This window comes from Neovison vison, chromosome 7 (assembly GCF_020171115.1).
Source record: "Neovison vison isolate M4711 chromosome 7, ASM_NN_V1, whole genome shotgun sequence".
NCBI classification, from domain to species: domain Eukaryota; kingdom Metazoa; phylum Chordata; class Mammalia; order Carnivora; family Mustelidae; genus Neogale; species Neogale vison.
In genome coordinates this window covers 3903578-3917551 of record NC_058097.1, presented here as the reverse complement: position 1 = coordinate 3917551, position 13974 = coordinate 3903578, and the positions used below count along the sequence as shown (strand labels likewise).

General features: G+C 47.3%; 1 protein-coding gene across 2 annotated transcripts in view; it reads left to right on the top strand.

The window, feature by feature from the left end:
- The first annotated feature begins 228 nt into the window (after window positions 1–228).
- USP10 (ubiquitin specific peptidase 10) overlaps window positions 229–13974 on the top strand; it is a 71408-nt gene continuing 57662 nt past the window's right edge. Inside the window, exon 1 of one of the 2 annotated variants that reach the window (XM_044255626.1) lies at window positions 229–347. In XM_044255626.1, coding sequence (XP_044111561.1) covers window positions 327–347 — 21 coding nt within the window. In that variant the 5' untranslated portion in view covers window positions 229–326. Of the gene's footprint in view, window positions 348–7152; window positions 7225–13974 lie in introns of those variants that run through there. The other variant, XM_044255625.1, reaches the window with a different exon arrangement.

Here is a 13974-nt window from a genome sequence, read left to right as displayed (position 1 = left end):
TCATCACCTGCGTACCCTGTGCTTTCCCCCGTCCGCACCGCAGCCGCACCCCGCGGCCCCCCAGTGCGCGGCCCGGCCGCCCGCAGCGCGGAGGGGCGCGGACCCAGACGCCACCGGGCCGGCTCCCGCCGCGCACGCCCACCTGTCGGCCGCGCATGCGCAGCACGCTCCCGGCGCGCCCGGCCTCCCCGCGCCCCGCGGCGCGCGGCCAGTGCGCAGGCGCGGCGGCCGATGCGAGTGTGTATGTGCGGGCGAGAAGATGGCGGCGGCGGGGGAAGCAGCGTGAGGAGTCGGACGAGCGCCGAGGCTCATTGAAACGGGTCGCCATGGCCCTCCGCAACCCGCAGGTAGCCGGCGGCCCGCGTCCTGGGCGGGAGCCGCCCCGAGCCGCGGCGGGCGGCGCCGGGGCGGGCGGGCGCACCCTGCCCGGAGCGAGCGTGTGGGAGTGGGGGAGGGCGCCGGGACACGCTGCCCCGGACTAGGCCCCGGCCTCCCGCCGCCGCCGCGCCCCGGCCGCCCGCCGCCGCCCCGCGCGGAGCCCTCAGGGTCCTGCCGCGGGGGAGCACCTTGGAGGGGCGCCGGGCCGCCTGTGGAGGGCGCGGGGGGCGCGAAGGGGTTAACCCCCGAGTGGACCGCGGGGGAGCCGGGGGTGCGGAGGGGGCCCTGGGCGCCCCAGAGAGGCGGCCGGGGGGCTTCGGGAGGCCCCGCAGCGTCAGGGCCCCTCCAGGCCCTTGGCTCGCCCCTCCGCGAGGAGTGGGACCCCAAGGTGTGGGGGTGCCTCGCTGCCCCCATGCCCCCAAAGGTCGCTTCCTCAGCGTGATGGACCGCGGGGGGCTTGCTGCTCTTCGGGTTCGTGGGCTCGAGTCCCTGAGGAGCAGCCTTGGGTTACTGTTGCAAAGAGAACTGGAAATTGAGTCTCCAGGACCGTACTTTCACTTGCATCAGAGTGACATCTTCTGCACGAATCGTCTCCGCCGGGCTAACGCTAGCGCGCCGGGTCTCAGCTGTCTCTAAAGTTTAGGGGCCGCGTACAATAACGCCGTTGCGGAGGAAGGGTAGCACGCACCCTTCTCTGCCAGGGAGATGGACGTGCTAGAGTCGAGGCCCCCCTCCCCATTATAGTTACTCATGGGGTATTATTACCTTTCAAGTTTGTTTTAGACCCCTGCTTTTTGACGTCTAATTTCTAGAAATTACTGCACTTGATACCATCGCAGGGTGCTTTCGAGTGAAATACTGGAAGGTGAAACAAAGTAGCTGCTGGGAAAACTGGTGGCCGGTAAATACGAACCCTCTCTAGGCTGTTGGTTTTTCTCGCTCTCTGGGAAGTGAAGTCGATTTTCATAGCTATTGTAATTAACGCGTGTCGTGAAATTTAAAACGCGAGAAATTTAAAGCCTTTTTTTTTTTTTTTAAATGAGATCTTACAGGAATCTGGAATTCTGTCAAATTTTTGGTACTGTAGTTTGCGGTAGAAGTTTTCTCCTTTAACTTTCTGTTCACTTGTCCATCTGCTTTTGTGAATGTTTAGGATAGTTCTTTGAACACAAAAAAGAGGTTTAATATTTGAATAATTTTTACACAGGTATAATTGAAATGTTTTCTTAAGAGGTTTGGTGTTTGCCGCATTCAAGACTTAAATATTAATGTGAATAGCTCATTAAAATTAGTAAAAACATGGTACAAGATTGATTGTGGACTGATGTGTAATGTAATACACACAGTGATTTTCAGAAACGAAGAAAGCATGTTTAGGGATAATTCAGTCCATTATTTATTTTTTTCAAGATTTTATTTTTGTAAGTAGCCTCTACAGCCACTGTGGGGCTCGAACTCACAACCCTGAGGATCAAGAGTTGCACTCTCCACCCACTGAGCCAGCCAGGTGCCCCTAATTCAGTCCATTACAATGCAGATTGGTTGAAATGGTGATTAGCAGCGACAATACGTAGACTTAATTGTAATTTCGTTTGCATTCATTGTCCTAGTATTTATGTTTTATACTACAATATTACCTATACACATCTTTAGAAAATATAACATAAATGTTAGCAACTTTCTGAGTTTATTCTTTTGTTGGGTGTATTTTTAAGAGCGATTTTAAGCTCTAGCATAGAGAAGGCGGCAAAGTAATCCTTTGTTTGATTTCTCTTACTTTTCTTTTCTAAAGAATAGCAATAAAACCAAGTAATGAAATCGTGTAGCAGGTTTTCATGATTGTATCCTGCTTGAGTCAGGCTGAGTATTTTAAGAAATTTGTTTTCCTTCAGTTTCCTTCCGTCCTGGGGATCCTGCAGAGTCAGTGGTGGTCATTCATTCAGCGGTGATAACTTACCATGTGCTAAGCACGGTGTTGGGGTAGTACTTGTTTACGATTGGGAATGACAATCACAGGTTAATAGTAAGGGTTTTATATTAAAATTGAATTGTTACAGGTTCAGTTTTGAAAATTTATATAGATTATATCCTATTTCCATATTACTGATTGAACCTTGTTCCCTGGATTGAAGTGAACCAGTGCAGAACTTGGAAACATTTCTAATGCCAGTAGCTTGTTTAACAAACACAAAGGATGAACTTTTCCATTGAAGTGTGAGTACATCTCTCATTTATGAATATTTGTTGTCTGATGAAATGATTTGAGATAATTAGTTTGAAATGACCAGTTCTTCCTTAAACCAGAAGAGATTTTTGTGGTCATTGAACTTGTAGTGAAATTCCCTCAACAGCGCCTCCTACCCCGTGTTTGTATTTCACACCGGCTTCTCCTGTCCTGGTCCTCTGAAGCGGGCTCACTCCAGTCTTTTCATTTCCGCACAGTAGTGGGGCCCCCACTTTTTATACTATGGAATTTCTTGGATCCAATTTACAGCATATGGCAGAGTGTTACTCTGTCGTTGAGTATCTGTTTATAACTGACAGCTCTATTAGTAATTCTCAAAAGATACATTTTTATTGGAGTCTCACATAGTGAGCAGCTGAATTAAATAAAATGATCTGAAATGCAGGATATTTGGAGATCCTGATTTTCCTTTCACAGTGACAGCAAAATACCGAAACGTGTCCTAAGACTAGACACGCCATTTAAAGTTTGTGAGTTGACAGTTGCCGCTGTGGTTTACGGAGCCGCAGTCAGATGAGGCGGAGCCAGGGCCGAGCCCTCTGGCTCTTGAGCTGTCTAGTTGGGACCACTATTCACTGAAATTACAGTGAATGCTAAGCGGACCTGCCTTGTTCGAAATTCGTTTCTAGAGCAAAAGTTAGGACATACATTCCAGTGCACTTTTATGTGCAGTCCGCGTGATTTATGTAGTGGTTCACATAGGAAAACGGAAAGGAGGAAAGAATTATAAGGTTTAATGATTATTTAATGACAAATCTAGTGACACGTTTACTTTGTGCCATGTTCAGAGAATAATATTAACGTAGTTGAGAAAAGTATCATCTCTACTTGAATTATTTGTTATATCACAGTTCTTTTTTGTTTGTCTTTGTGTTTTTACTGATTTCAGACGTGTGAGTATTTGCTGTTAATGGATCTGGTTTTTCAAGCGGATCATTAAAGGTGGTTGCTGAGGACATTTCTTACGGATATTGTACTAAGTATGAAATTGTAGGAAGAGCTTGCTTTTGGATTTGTAATTAGGCAGTTACATTTCTATGTATTGCCTCCCATGCAAGAATCACAGTGGTACAAAACAGATAAATCTGTTGGCAGTGGAATTTATTGGCCTTGGGCCACTGAATTACTGTCATTTGTCTCTTCAGCGCTACTTCAGCAGTGTAGATGTTCACTCCCAAAGACTCACATGTGCTTGGATTGCAGTTTGCCCATTTATTGAAGTGAGCCCCCCCAGAGGTCTGTTCGTGACCATTTTTGTCATTACAGACCGAATTAAGAACTAGTGTAGGCGACATAAAAGGTAGCCAGTGGGGTATTTCATGGTCGTTGTTTTAAGGATTAGACATTGTAGAATCCGTCATAAACCTGGATGTGGATCTTCAAAATGTAGACTATTCCTGAGCTGGCTCTTTTCTCTCCGAAAGCCCCTCAGGCGTGACCCCATTTCAGCAGAAGACCTGAGAAACCAGAAGCTGTTGGCTAATAGCTCCATTCTGCCCTGTCTTGACACACGTGCTTCTCCATTTGTCCTCTTCTGGCAATAGAGTAGGTCAGGTGTAGAGACCCTAGAGGTGTGGTTTAGGACTGGGAGAATAAGGTGGTGCAGAGAGGGGTGCAGAGAGGGTTAGAGCATATTCTCCCAGTGTTTCCTTTTCTGGCTTACTGGAGAATTGGTAGATGGTATGTGCAGGGAGTGTTGCCCTAGTGCCTGCCGCCGAGTGTCCCCATGCTCCTGCTGGCTACTCGGGGCTTCTCGGACCTCTCCCTTCTGGGCTCTGGCTGCAGCTTTATGGGTTGTCCTTCTTCAGTTTCGTTCTTCTTCTTTTTTAAAAAGATTTTGTTTATTCATTTGACAGACAGATCACAGGCAGGCAGAGAGAGCAGAAGGGAAGCAGACTCTCCGCTGAGCCGAGAGCCCGACGCGGGGCTCGGTCATAGTACGCTGGGATCATGACCTGAGCCGAAGGCAGAGACTTTAACCCAGAGACTTTAACCCACTAGCCACCCAGGCGCCTCTTCAGCTTCATTCTTGATTTATGTTTTTGGTATTGGCTGGAGGGACATCTCCTCAGCCTGCACCGTCTGATTCAAGAGTGTCATAACTGGCGCTCTAAGGAGCCCCCGTAGAAAGGCTGGAGTCCCCGCTCTTGTACTCTTGGTGCTTGATTTTTACATCGAGTTGTCTTTTTCCCTTCCTCCCTCATTTTGTTTTGCCATTTGTTCTTGTTTTATGAGGAAAATTCTTTTGGGGCTCCTGGGTGGTGCAGTTGGTTACGCATCTGACTCTTGGTTTCAGCTTAGGTCACAGTCTCAGGGTCGTGAGATCAAGCCCTGTGTGGGATTCTGTGCTTAGCGTGGAACCTGCTTGAGATTCCCTCTCTCCCCCTCCTGCTTGTTCGCGCACTCTCTCTCTCTCTCTGGTTCTCAAATAAATAAATCTTTAAAAAAGAAAATGTTTTCGACTCCCTGTGCTGTATGCAGACAGCTTGCTGGCTGGGGTGGGAAGGGTGGGGTGCCGTGAGTGGTGGATGTGTTGGTCCCCCCCCCTTAGTTGTTGTTCTGAGATGAGACCTGCTGGTTGTGCTGGAGTTGGGGACAAATCACACATAAATCCAGACTGTTTTCTCCACTTAGGTCTCCCACTCGCCCCAGAAAGGGGTGGTTTTGCGTTATGAGTACATGTCAAAAATACTCCTGTTGTAAATGTATCGAATAAAGCTCTGGGTCTGTATAAGTTACATTTGCCAGCCACAGGCCTTGTTAAATGGAGTTGGTTAAGAACATGTAAGATGATTCTGTGTAGAAAATTTTGATTTGCCTTTTGTGTAACGAGTTACTGTCTGCATTGTTCACTGCATTCATCACAGAAACATGATGACATCCTTTGCCTTGGATATAAAGAGTGCATTTTAAATTTTATTATAGTCATTTAAATTTAGTTAGAACTAATTAACTTATGAATTTATTTGGTATTTTAATAACTGTTAAGAGGATTTCTAGTGTTTTTTGCGTTTCCTCTATTTTAGACATAATTCTAGAGAAGCAGTGTCTCTCTTGAGACTTTCATCTTATGGCATTAAAATACTCTACCCATTCTTAAAGTCTTAATTTTTTTTTTCTTTTTGATAGGACGCGTTGAAGCTTTAGGGGGAATAGAAGATAATTTAACGGTAAAATTGAATTCTGGAGTTTTTTTTTTTTTTTAAAGATTTTATTTATTTGAGAAAGAGAGTGTGCCAGGGGAAGAGCACAAGAGTGGTGGGAGGGAGAAGCACACTCCCTTCTGAGCAGGAAGCCCAGGGAGGGTTTGATCCCAAGAAAATTCAAGATGGTGGGATCGTGACCTGGGCTGAAGGCAGAAGCTTAACTGGCTGAGCCACCCAGGCACCCCTCTTCTGGGGTTTTTGAGAGTCTCGCCCGGGGTTGTAAAGTATGTCTCTTGATACTTTTAAGTAGTAATCCCAGTTCGATGGCTGCCAAGATGCGTATATTTATTTATTTATTTATTTTTTAAGATTTTATTTATTCATTTGACAGAGAGAGATCACAAGTAAGCAGAGAGGCAGGCAGAGAGAGAGAGAGAGGAAGGGTAGCAGGCTTCCTGCTGAGCAGAGAGCCCGATGCGGGACTCGATCCCAGGATCCTGAGATCATGACCTGAGCCAAAGGCAGCGGCTTAACCCACTGAGCCACCCAGGCGCCCCAAGATGCGTATATTTATTTGAGACCTGAAGTGGGTCTTCCGAGTGGATCCCGTCATTGGACAAAGAAGAACATATTAATAATAAAACACTAACTGTTGCAGTAATCAACATTTGAGGAATGTCGTGCTGTGTGTAAACTTCATAGTTCGTAAAGTGCCGTAGTTTGTTTGATCCTTTGGGCCACTCTGCAGTGTGGTGTCACCACCATTTTACAGATGAATGAAGTGAGACTCTGGCACCTTGTGACTTGAAGTCCCATGGCTGTTAAGTGCGTGATCAGGGCCTGGCAAGCAGGTCTTTGGACTTCCAAATTCTTTGTTTTTTCTGCTTTGTCAAATTGCTTTTCTACAAGAGACTGGCAAAGACATAGTGCTTCACACGGTGACTTTGCCATAGCACTTCTTCAGCGAAAGTTTACGGAATGAGTGAATGCATGAAATAAAAATAGAAATGTTTAAAGTTTTTACTAATTTGAGAGGGAGTATGTGCACACGTGCGTGCATGAGCAGGGGGAGGAGTAGAGGCAGAAACAGACTCTGCTGAGCGTGGAGTCTGACTTGGGGCTCCATCCCAAGACCCTGAGATCATGACCTGAACCAAAATCAAGAGTTGGGTGCTCTGCTGGCTGAGCCATGCGGGTGCCCGCACCTCAGCTGTAATGGTTAAAGACGGGAATCTTACTGAGAGTTGCTAATATGTTACTCATTACTAAATTTTGTGTGGGTGTGTCCTTATTGATTTTTTTAAAGACAAACTCCAGGGGTTTCGTGCTTTTTTTCTGCTGGGCGTTTTTGTTGTTGTTCCATTGTACGGTGTGTCTAAACAGATGGTCACTGAACTGAACTGTTTGGGGGCAAATCTTGTTTCAAAAAATTTTGAAGGCATCTCTTCAAGCACAGTAAGTTTTCTTTTTATCTTATTTTTCCAGGGAATGGAGCAGATGTTCTGGAGGTTAAAGTATACCAAGAATTGTGGAGGTGCTCTAGAAATTTCTGAGTAATAAAATGTCCCCCCCCTTTTTTTTAAAGGAATGGTATTTTGAAGAATTCAACTCCTCAGTTAAAGCAGCTCTGCCATCCAGTTTCTATAGTGAAAAGATGTTAATCACATTCAGATTCTTGTTTCTTGGCCCCCCTCTTCACTAGAGAAGATTATAGAGAGGATGAACCATTTCTTAGTTGGAGAGATTGGTAGGTCACCAGCCTGAGTGAATAGTGGGGGCATTGGTCATTAGCCTGGGTTTTCTCCTGTCTTCTGTTAAAATCGGGTTTTCTTCTCCTTCCCCTTTGTTTTAATCCAAGCGCTACAATGGCAGAAAATAGAACACTCTTCCATTGCCCACCTCAGATCCCTCTCCCCAGAGACAACAGCATTAAACCACCTCTGACTCTAATAAAATGCAAAATCAGGCCTTCCTGGGGTAGCATTCTGTTTGATTATTTTGCAAGCTATCAGACACTTTTATTCAGAACCACATGTAAAGGACTTTGTATCTTTTGTGATTGTTCAAACAAAAATCCGTGGCGCCTGGGCATTAGGAATATAGAGCTGAAGAGAGTTCCGGTGCTTTAGAAAAAGTTCACAGAGTAGCAGAGGGGAGCGAAATGGGCAAGTCAGTGAATCCTGATTTCTGGTGGTAACTCCTCTAATGGAAGTGTGAAGAACATGGCTGCGAATTTTCATTCATTCATTCATTCGTTCGTTTGTTCGTTCGTTCAGCGAATAGTTATTGAGAGGCGCTGTGCATCAGGCACTGAGGATGGGGCGACAAGTGAAAACAAGCATTGTGCCTCCTACCAGGGAGCTTCCTGTCTGGCGAGGGACACAGTTGCTGATCAGATAATCACAGTAATGCATGTGTCGTTCCAAGCTGAGAAGCATGTCCCAAAGGAAGAGGACACAGTCTGTTGGCTTGGGGAAGTCAAGGATGTGTTTCCCTGGCAGTGGCGCCTTAGGGGAGATGCACAGTGTGAGACACTGCGGACTGCCTGCGCACTGGCCCTGTGGCTGGAGGGTGTTCAGAGCGCCCAAGAGAACTCGGAGAAAGCCTGTGTACGCAGAGCTCAGTGCCGGACAGGAGAGGCAGACCAGCGTCTGTCCTACCTTGTAGGGTTTCTTAGGTGTTAATGTGTTTATCCTGAGAAAAACATGGAAGGAGGGGCTCGTACAGTATGGAACCACATGGGCACGGTGCAGAGCAGGCTTACTCTGAGAGCCCCGTGCAGAATAGACTCGGTATCAGGGGGTCACAGTGGCCATGGGAAGATCAGGTAGGAGGGTTTCCGGAATTCTGTTTAGGGAGAGTGCCGTGGGGTTGCCTGGGGGGCTCAGTCAGTCACGCGTCTGCTTTCAGCTCAGGTCATGATCCTGGCGTGCCCGGATGGAGTCCTGTTTCGGGCTCCTTGCCCAGCTGGTAGCCTGCTTCTCCCTCTGCCTGCTGCTCCCCCGCTTGTGCGCGCGTGTGCGCTGGGGCTCTCTCTGGAAATAAATAAAATCTTTAAAAAAAAGAGGGAGAGTGCAGCGGAGAGGGGTGGCAAGGTCAAGAGATACTCGGGTGTAAGATGGATCGAGCCGGAAGAGTGAGTGTCGGGAAGCTGGGAAAAGGTCTCTTCTAAAAAGGTGACATTTGGGCAGAGAAGCTTGAGGACAAGGGCATATGGGAAAGAGCATGCAGAGGAACCAAGTGCCAAAACCGAGGCATGTTTAGGAACCTGGGAGAGGGTTGTGGCTGAAACGATGTTTAGGGTGACGTGGTGGGACAGGGGTCCGAGCAGAGCTGAAGGACCTTGAGAGAGTCCAAGCCAAAGACTGCCTTTCATCTTGTAAGCAGATGGGGGTCTGTGGGAACCCACGGTTTTTGGTAACAAAAACCACAGGTTTTAAAAAAGCGGTGGTACCACTTTGTGTGGCATTTCTGGTGGAGATGGTTTCCAGGGGCTCGTTGAGGTCCTTCATGGGCTGTCAGAGGTTTCCCTCTTGGCTGTCCTCCAGACCTGGGAATGTACTCTTCGCTAGCTTCACCCCAAACATGTTAAACCCCAAAACTTTGAGGGGGGAAAAAGTAGGGCATTCTTTTCGGGACATCTGAGGCGGATTAATGCAAGGCAAATAGCCCTTGACTGTCCTCAGTGATAATTGGATAGATGTGTTAAGGAAGGCCATTTGGGGACATTCTTCATTTTATTTTGGGGGGGTCACCTTTAAAAACAAGGATTTGTTCTTTCCTTTCGATCCTAGGAAATAAAGAAAATATAAGAAACACATGTCACTGGTAGTGTCCCACAACTGTGAGGTGACTTAATGAGGTTAATAGGTTGAAATGGTTCCCTTCCGTCCTTTTGTAGTAGATGTTCGAAATTTAGAGTCATTTTGTGTGGTGGTATTTCTTATGTTGTGACTCTTGGTCATTGTCTTCTCCTTTGGAAATCCTCTGGCACCCCGAGGGCCAGCCAGTTCTCCGGGCAGGCCCCCGCATGTGGCTTTTAGGCAGTTCCCTGCGCGGATATGGCAGCCGCCTCAGAGCCTCCATGTGGCTTTGTTGCCAGCATGTTTCACTTAATCTGTTGAGCACTTTACCACGGAGAGGATTCACTCAATCATATTTTGGATAAAATTTTTAAACTTCTCTCGTCTAGGTTAGGTGTGAACAACAGCAAGAATATGTGCATGTACTGCTGTGAGGGCCACGTTGTCTGATTTTAGCACTGAGTGGAATGAACTGTGGGAACGGAACCAGCATGAAAAACCTGAAAACTTTGCTCCTTTGAAGATCTGTCACATCGGGTCTTCAGATGGAGATTTCTGATTAAGTCCTTTCCAGCAACAGTTATCCAGCTCTTGCCCTGTGCTAGTGCAGTTGGTAAGGTTTGTGTGTTACAAAGTATCTAAGTCCAGATACATTCCCTAGGGCTGTAGCCCTGCTGTGGGTAGAACCCAGTGTGGATGGTGCGGCTCATTGGAACTGGGTCCATCTGACGTCCCAGAGAGCTGGGCTGAACTTTCTAATTCATCCTGAAGTCCGGTCGTCATCAAAATTTCTCTGAGGTTGTATGTACAGTATTAAGCCAGTCTGATTTCAGAAATTCTTGGTACCTTTTTTTGTTGCTGGTCATGGATTTGTCAGTTTAGGAAATTCTTTTCTCCAGTTCTCCACAAACGTGCTAAAATAATAATAATTATTATTTTTTAAGATTTTATTTATTCACTTAGAGGCTGAGAGAGGGAGAGAGATCAAGTGAGAGTGGGGAGAGGGACAGAGGGCGAGGGAGACAGTCTCAGGCAGGCTACATGCAGAGCTCAGAGCCCAACTCAGGGCTCTGTCCCACGACCCGAAGATCATGACCTGAGCTGAAATGAGGATCATGTGCTCAGCGGACTGAGCCACCCAGGTGTCCCTAAAATAATTACTCTTGGGATACTTGGGTGGCTCAGTCTGTTAAGTGTCTGCCTTTGGCTTGGATCATGATCCTGGGGTCCTGGGATCGAGTCCTGAGTTAGGCTCCTTGCTTGGCGGGGAGCCTGCTTCTCCCTCTGCCTGCTGCTCCCCCTGCTTGTGCGCGTGTGCTGTCTCTTTCTCTGTCACACACACAGATAAATAAAATCTTAAAAAATAAATCAAATAATTTGGTTCTCTTCTCTTGGTTCTATCTTCTTACTGAACTCTTGGCTTTTCCATGCCACAACTGTATTATGAGTTAAGTGCCAGGAACACAAATTTAAATTTTAATTTGAGTAGTGTTCAGTGAGAAAGAGGGAAGAGAGAGATTTGGTTTTTGTTTTTGTTTTTTAATCTGAAAAGCATTATCTGTGTTTTGGCTGGAAGCTTAGCTGACTATAACTTCACACACGATGACACTGTAGCAGTATCCTAGCAGTGACTAGTCTTGGACACAGAATTACCACAGCTGAGTTTGCAGAGAGTTTACCTTTTATCCCAGGGCACATATTGAACAAATAGGCTTTTCTTTCTAAGTATGTTGTCATTTTCTTTCTTTGACATTGATTTCTTTTTGGGTGAAAACATAGATTTGAATTAGCTTTGTGAGTCCTTCACTGTCCTGTGAAAAAGGAGAGGAATGCCATGTTCGTAATATGCACAGTGAGCCACAAGGCCGCTGTGGACTTTGATTTTGGAGATGCCCTGTGTTTCCTCTGCCAGTCAGTCAGCCGTCCATGGAGGCCTGCAGGCTTCCAGGCCCTGTATGGGCAGTGTGCCCAGAGAGGACCCTGCCTGGTGGACGGAACACCACACTTGTAATTGTCTAACTAGAGCCTGGGCAGGTGCTCTGAGGTAAGAATAAGGACCCTGGGAGTGACCCAGTGGCCCAGGAAGGCTTTCTTGAGGTCTGGTTCTCCTCCAGCACCTCTGCTGTCAGCACAGCGTCTTGCCTCTGCTGTGTGTGCAGTGGATAAGTGACTTATTGAAGGGACCAGTTGGAGGATAAACAGAACACCTGGTTGTCATTCACTTTGTTCAGGATTGCATATGGGGTTGTTTTGGTGTTTCTCATTCTGGAAATGAAGTTTAGGACCACGGCGTGCAGAACCATGAGGGACAGATTGGTTTTTCATAGAAATACCTTCTAGTAATGAGACCTGAATAAGAAGGGTAGGCTGCTGATGAAGTATTCAGATTGATTATAATTTCTGCATTAAGGATGAGTGGGTGGGGACGCCTGGGTGGCTCAGTGGGTTAAAGCCTCTGCCTTGGGCTCAGGGTCCCAGGGTCCTGGGATTGAGCCCCACATCGGGCTCTCTGCTCAGCAGGGAGCCTGCTTCCCCCTCTCTCTCTGCCTGCCTCTCTGCCTACTTGTGATCTCTCTCTGTCAAATAAATAAATAAAATCTTAAAAAAAAAGGGGGGGGGTGGTGGTGCCTGGTAGGCTCAGTCAGTTTGAGTGTCTGCCTTTGCCTCAGGTCGTGATCTTGGGGTCCTGGGACTGAGGTACATCTCCTTCTCCCTCTGTTGATCCGCCTGCTTGTGTGTGTGGTGTGCACGCTTGCTCTCTCTCTTTCAAATAAATAAATAAAATCTTGTAAAAAGAAAAACGAATGGGTAGGTCACCTGGCTCAGTTCGTGGAGCAATAATTCTTGATCTTAGGGCTGTGAGTTCAAGCCCCATATTGGGTGTAGAGGGTACTTAAAAAAAAAAAAAAAAAGCATGGGTGCCTTCTAAGCTTCTTTCAGGGCTTTTCATTATTCTCTTTATCTCTGTTGTGTAGTTTCTTGAGCCCAGGTGACTGACCTCTCTGTCAGATGATGAGGTATTTTGTTTCATTTTCTGGGTTGTTTCTCAGTGAATGGACTCCTGAGATCAGAGGACAGTTACTGATGCCAGTGCCGGGCTTTGAGCGCCGCTCTCCTGTGCCCGGTTAGCGGGCCCTGGCAGCCGTCCTTTGTTGACCTGGTCAGAGCAGATGCCGCTCATTCCCCCGGTTCAGGAGCCACAGAGCCGTCAGCCTTCCCAGGTAGAGAGCCTGACTGTATGTCCGAGGCGAGCAGAAGTTTGTGGAGAGCGGGGATTTCTTGGCTTTGTTCAGTGATCATCTCCGGGGCCTAGAACAGACCAGCGCTCGGTAAGCACGTATGAAGGCACACACAGGTGAAGGGAAGCGCGCAGACCGGGCACTGAGGGGGTCCCCGGCTGAGGGTGGGAGAGACGAGTCAGCGCTTTCCATCCAGAGTGAGTAACTCCGCAGTTTGTTGGGGAGACAGTTGGGAAAGCCGAGACTCTGGCAGTGACTGAGAAGCCCCGGGTGCGCTGGGGTGCGGGACACCCCAGTGAGCACAGCCACGTGGAGGTGCAGAGAGAGCTGGGGGGACTTGCCGATGAGTCTGGGTGTAGGTGAGTGCCGGAGCCGGAGCTCTCGTAGCTCTGAGGGGACCCTTTCTCTTGAGGAGTCGTGGCAGGCTGTGCCCAGGACCAAACTGACCTTCCCATTTCAGAGAGAGTGCTGCGGTGGCCGCCTGTGCTTCAGAGTGTGGCGGCTGAGACGCAGAGAGGCACTGAGCGGAGACGAGGCTTTGGGTGACCAAACGGGATGTGGAGGGAGCCAGGCAGCTTCATCGTGATTTATTTTAATAATGTATTGTATTCTGTCATGGAACGCTCTGTGTTTCAGTAAAGTGTTTTTTCCAACTTATGTTGTGACTGTTCTCCCTTATTAAACTTTCTCTTCAGTATTTAAATACTGTGTGGATTCACAAGTTGTTTGATACATACTAACAACGGTCCTGGGGAGCGCCTGGGCCGCTTGGTGGGTTAGGCGTCTGCCTTCTGATCTGGTCTCGTGATCTCAGGGTCCTGGGATCAAGTCCCACATCAGGATCATTGCTCAGCAGGGAGCCTGCTTCTCTGTCTGCCTCCTGCTCCCCCTGCTTGTGCTTTCTCTCTCTGACAAATAAATAAAAGCTTTAAACAAAAGCAGCGATGGGCAGTTTTTGGATACATTTTTTAGTTGTTTCTGATTGGGAATTATCTTATTTCCCGTGACTACTTAAAGCATTGAAGTAACCTGAAAGGTGAATTTAAATCATTATTTTGGGGGTGGGGGGAGATATATTTTGCTAATAATTAATACTAAGTAATTAGTGGTAATTTAAAACGAAGGTTTTTTTTTTTTTTTTTTTTCCCCCAGATTTCATTTTT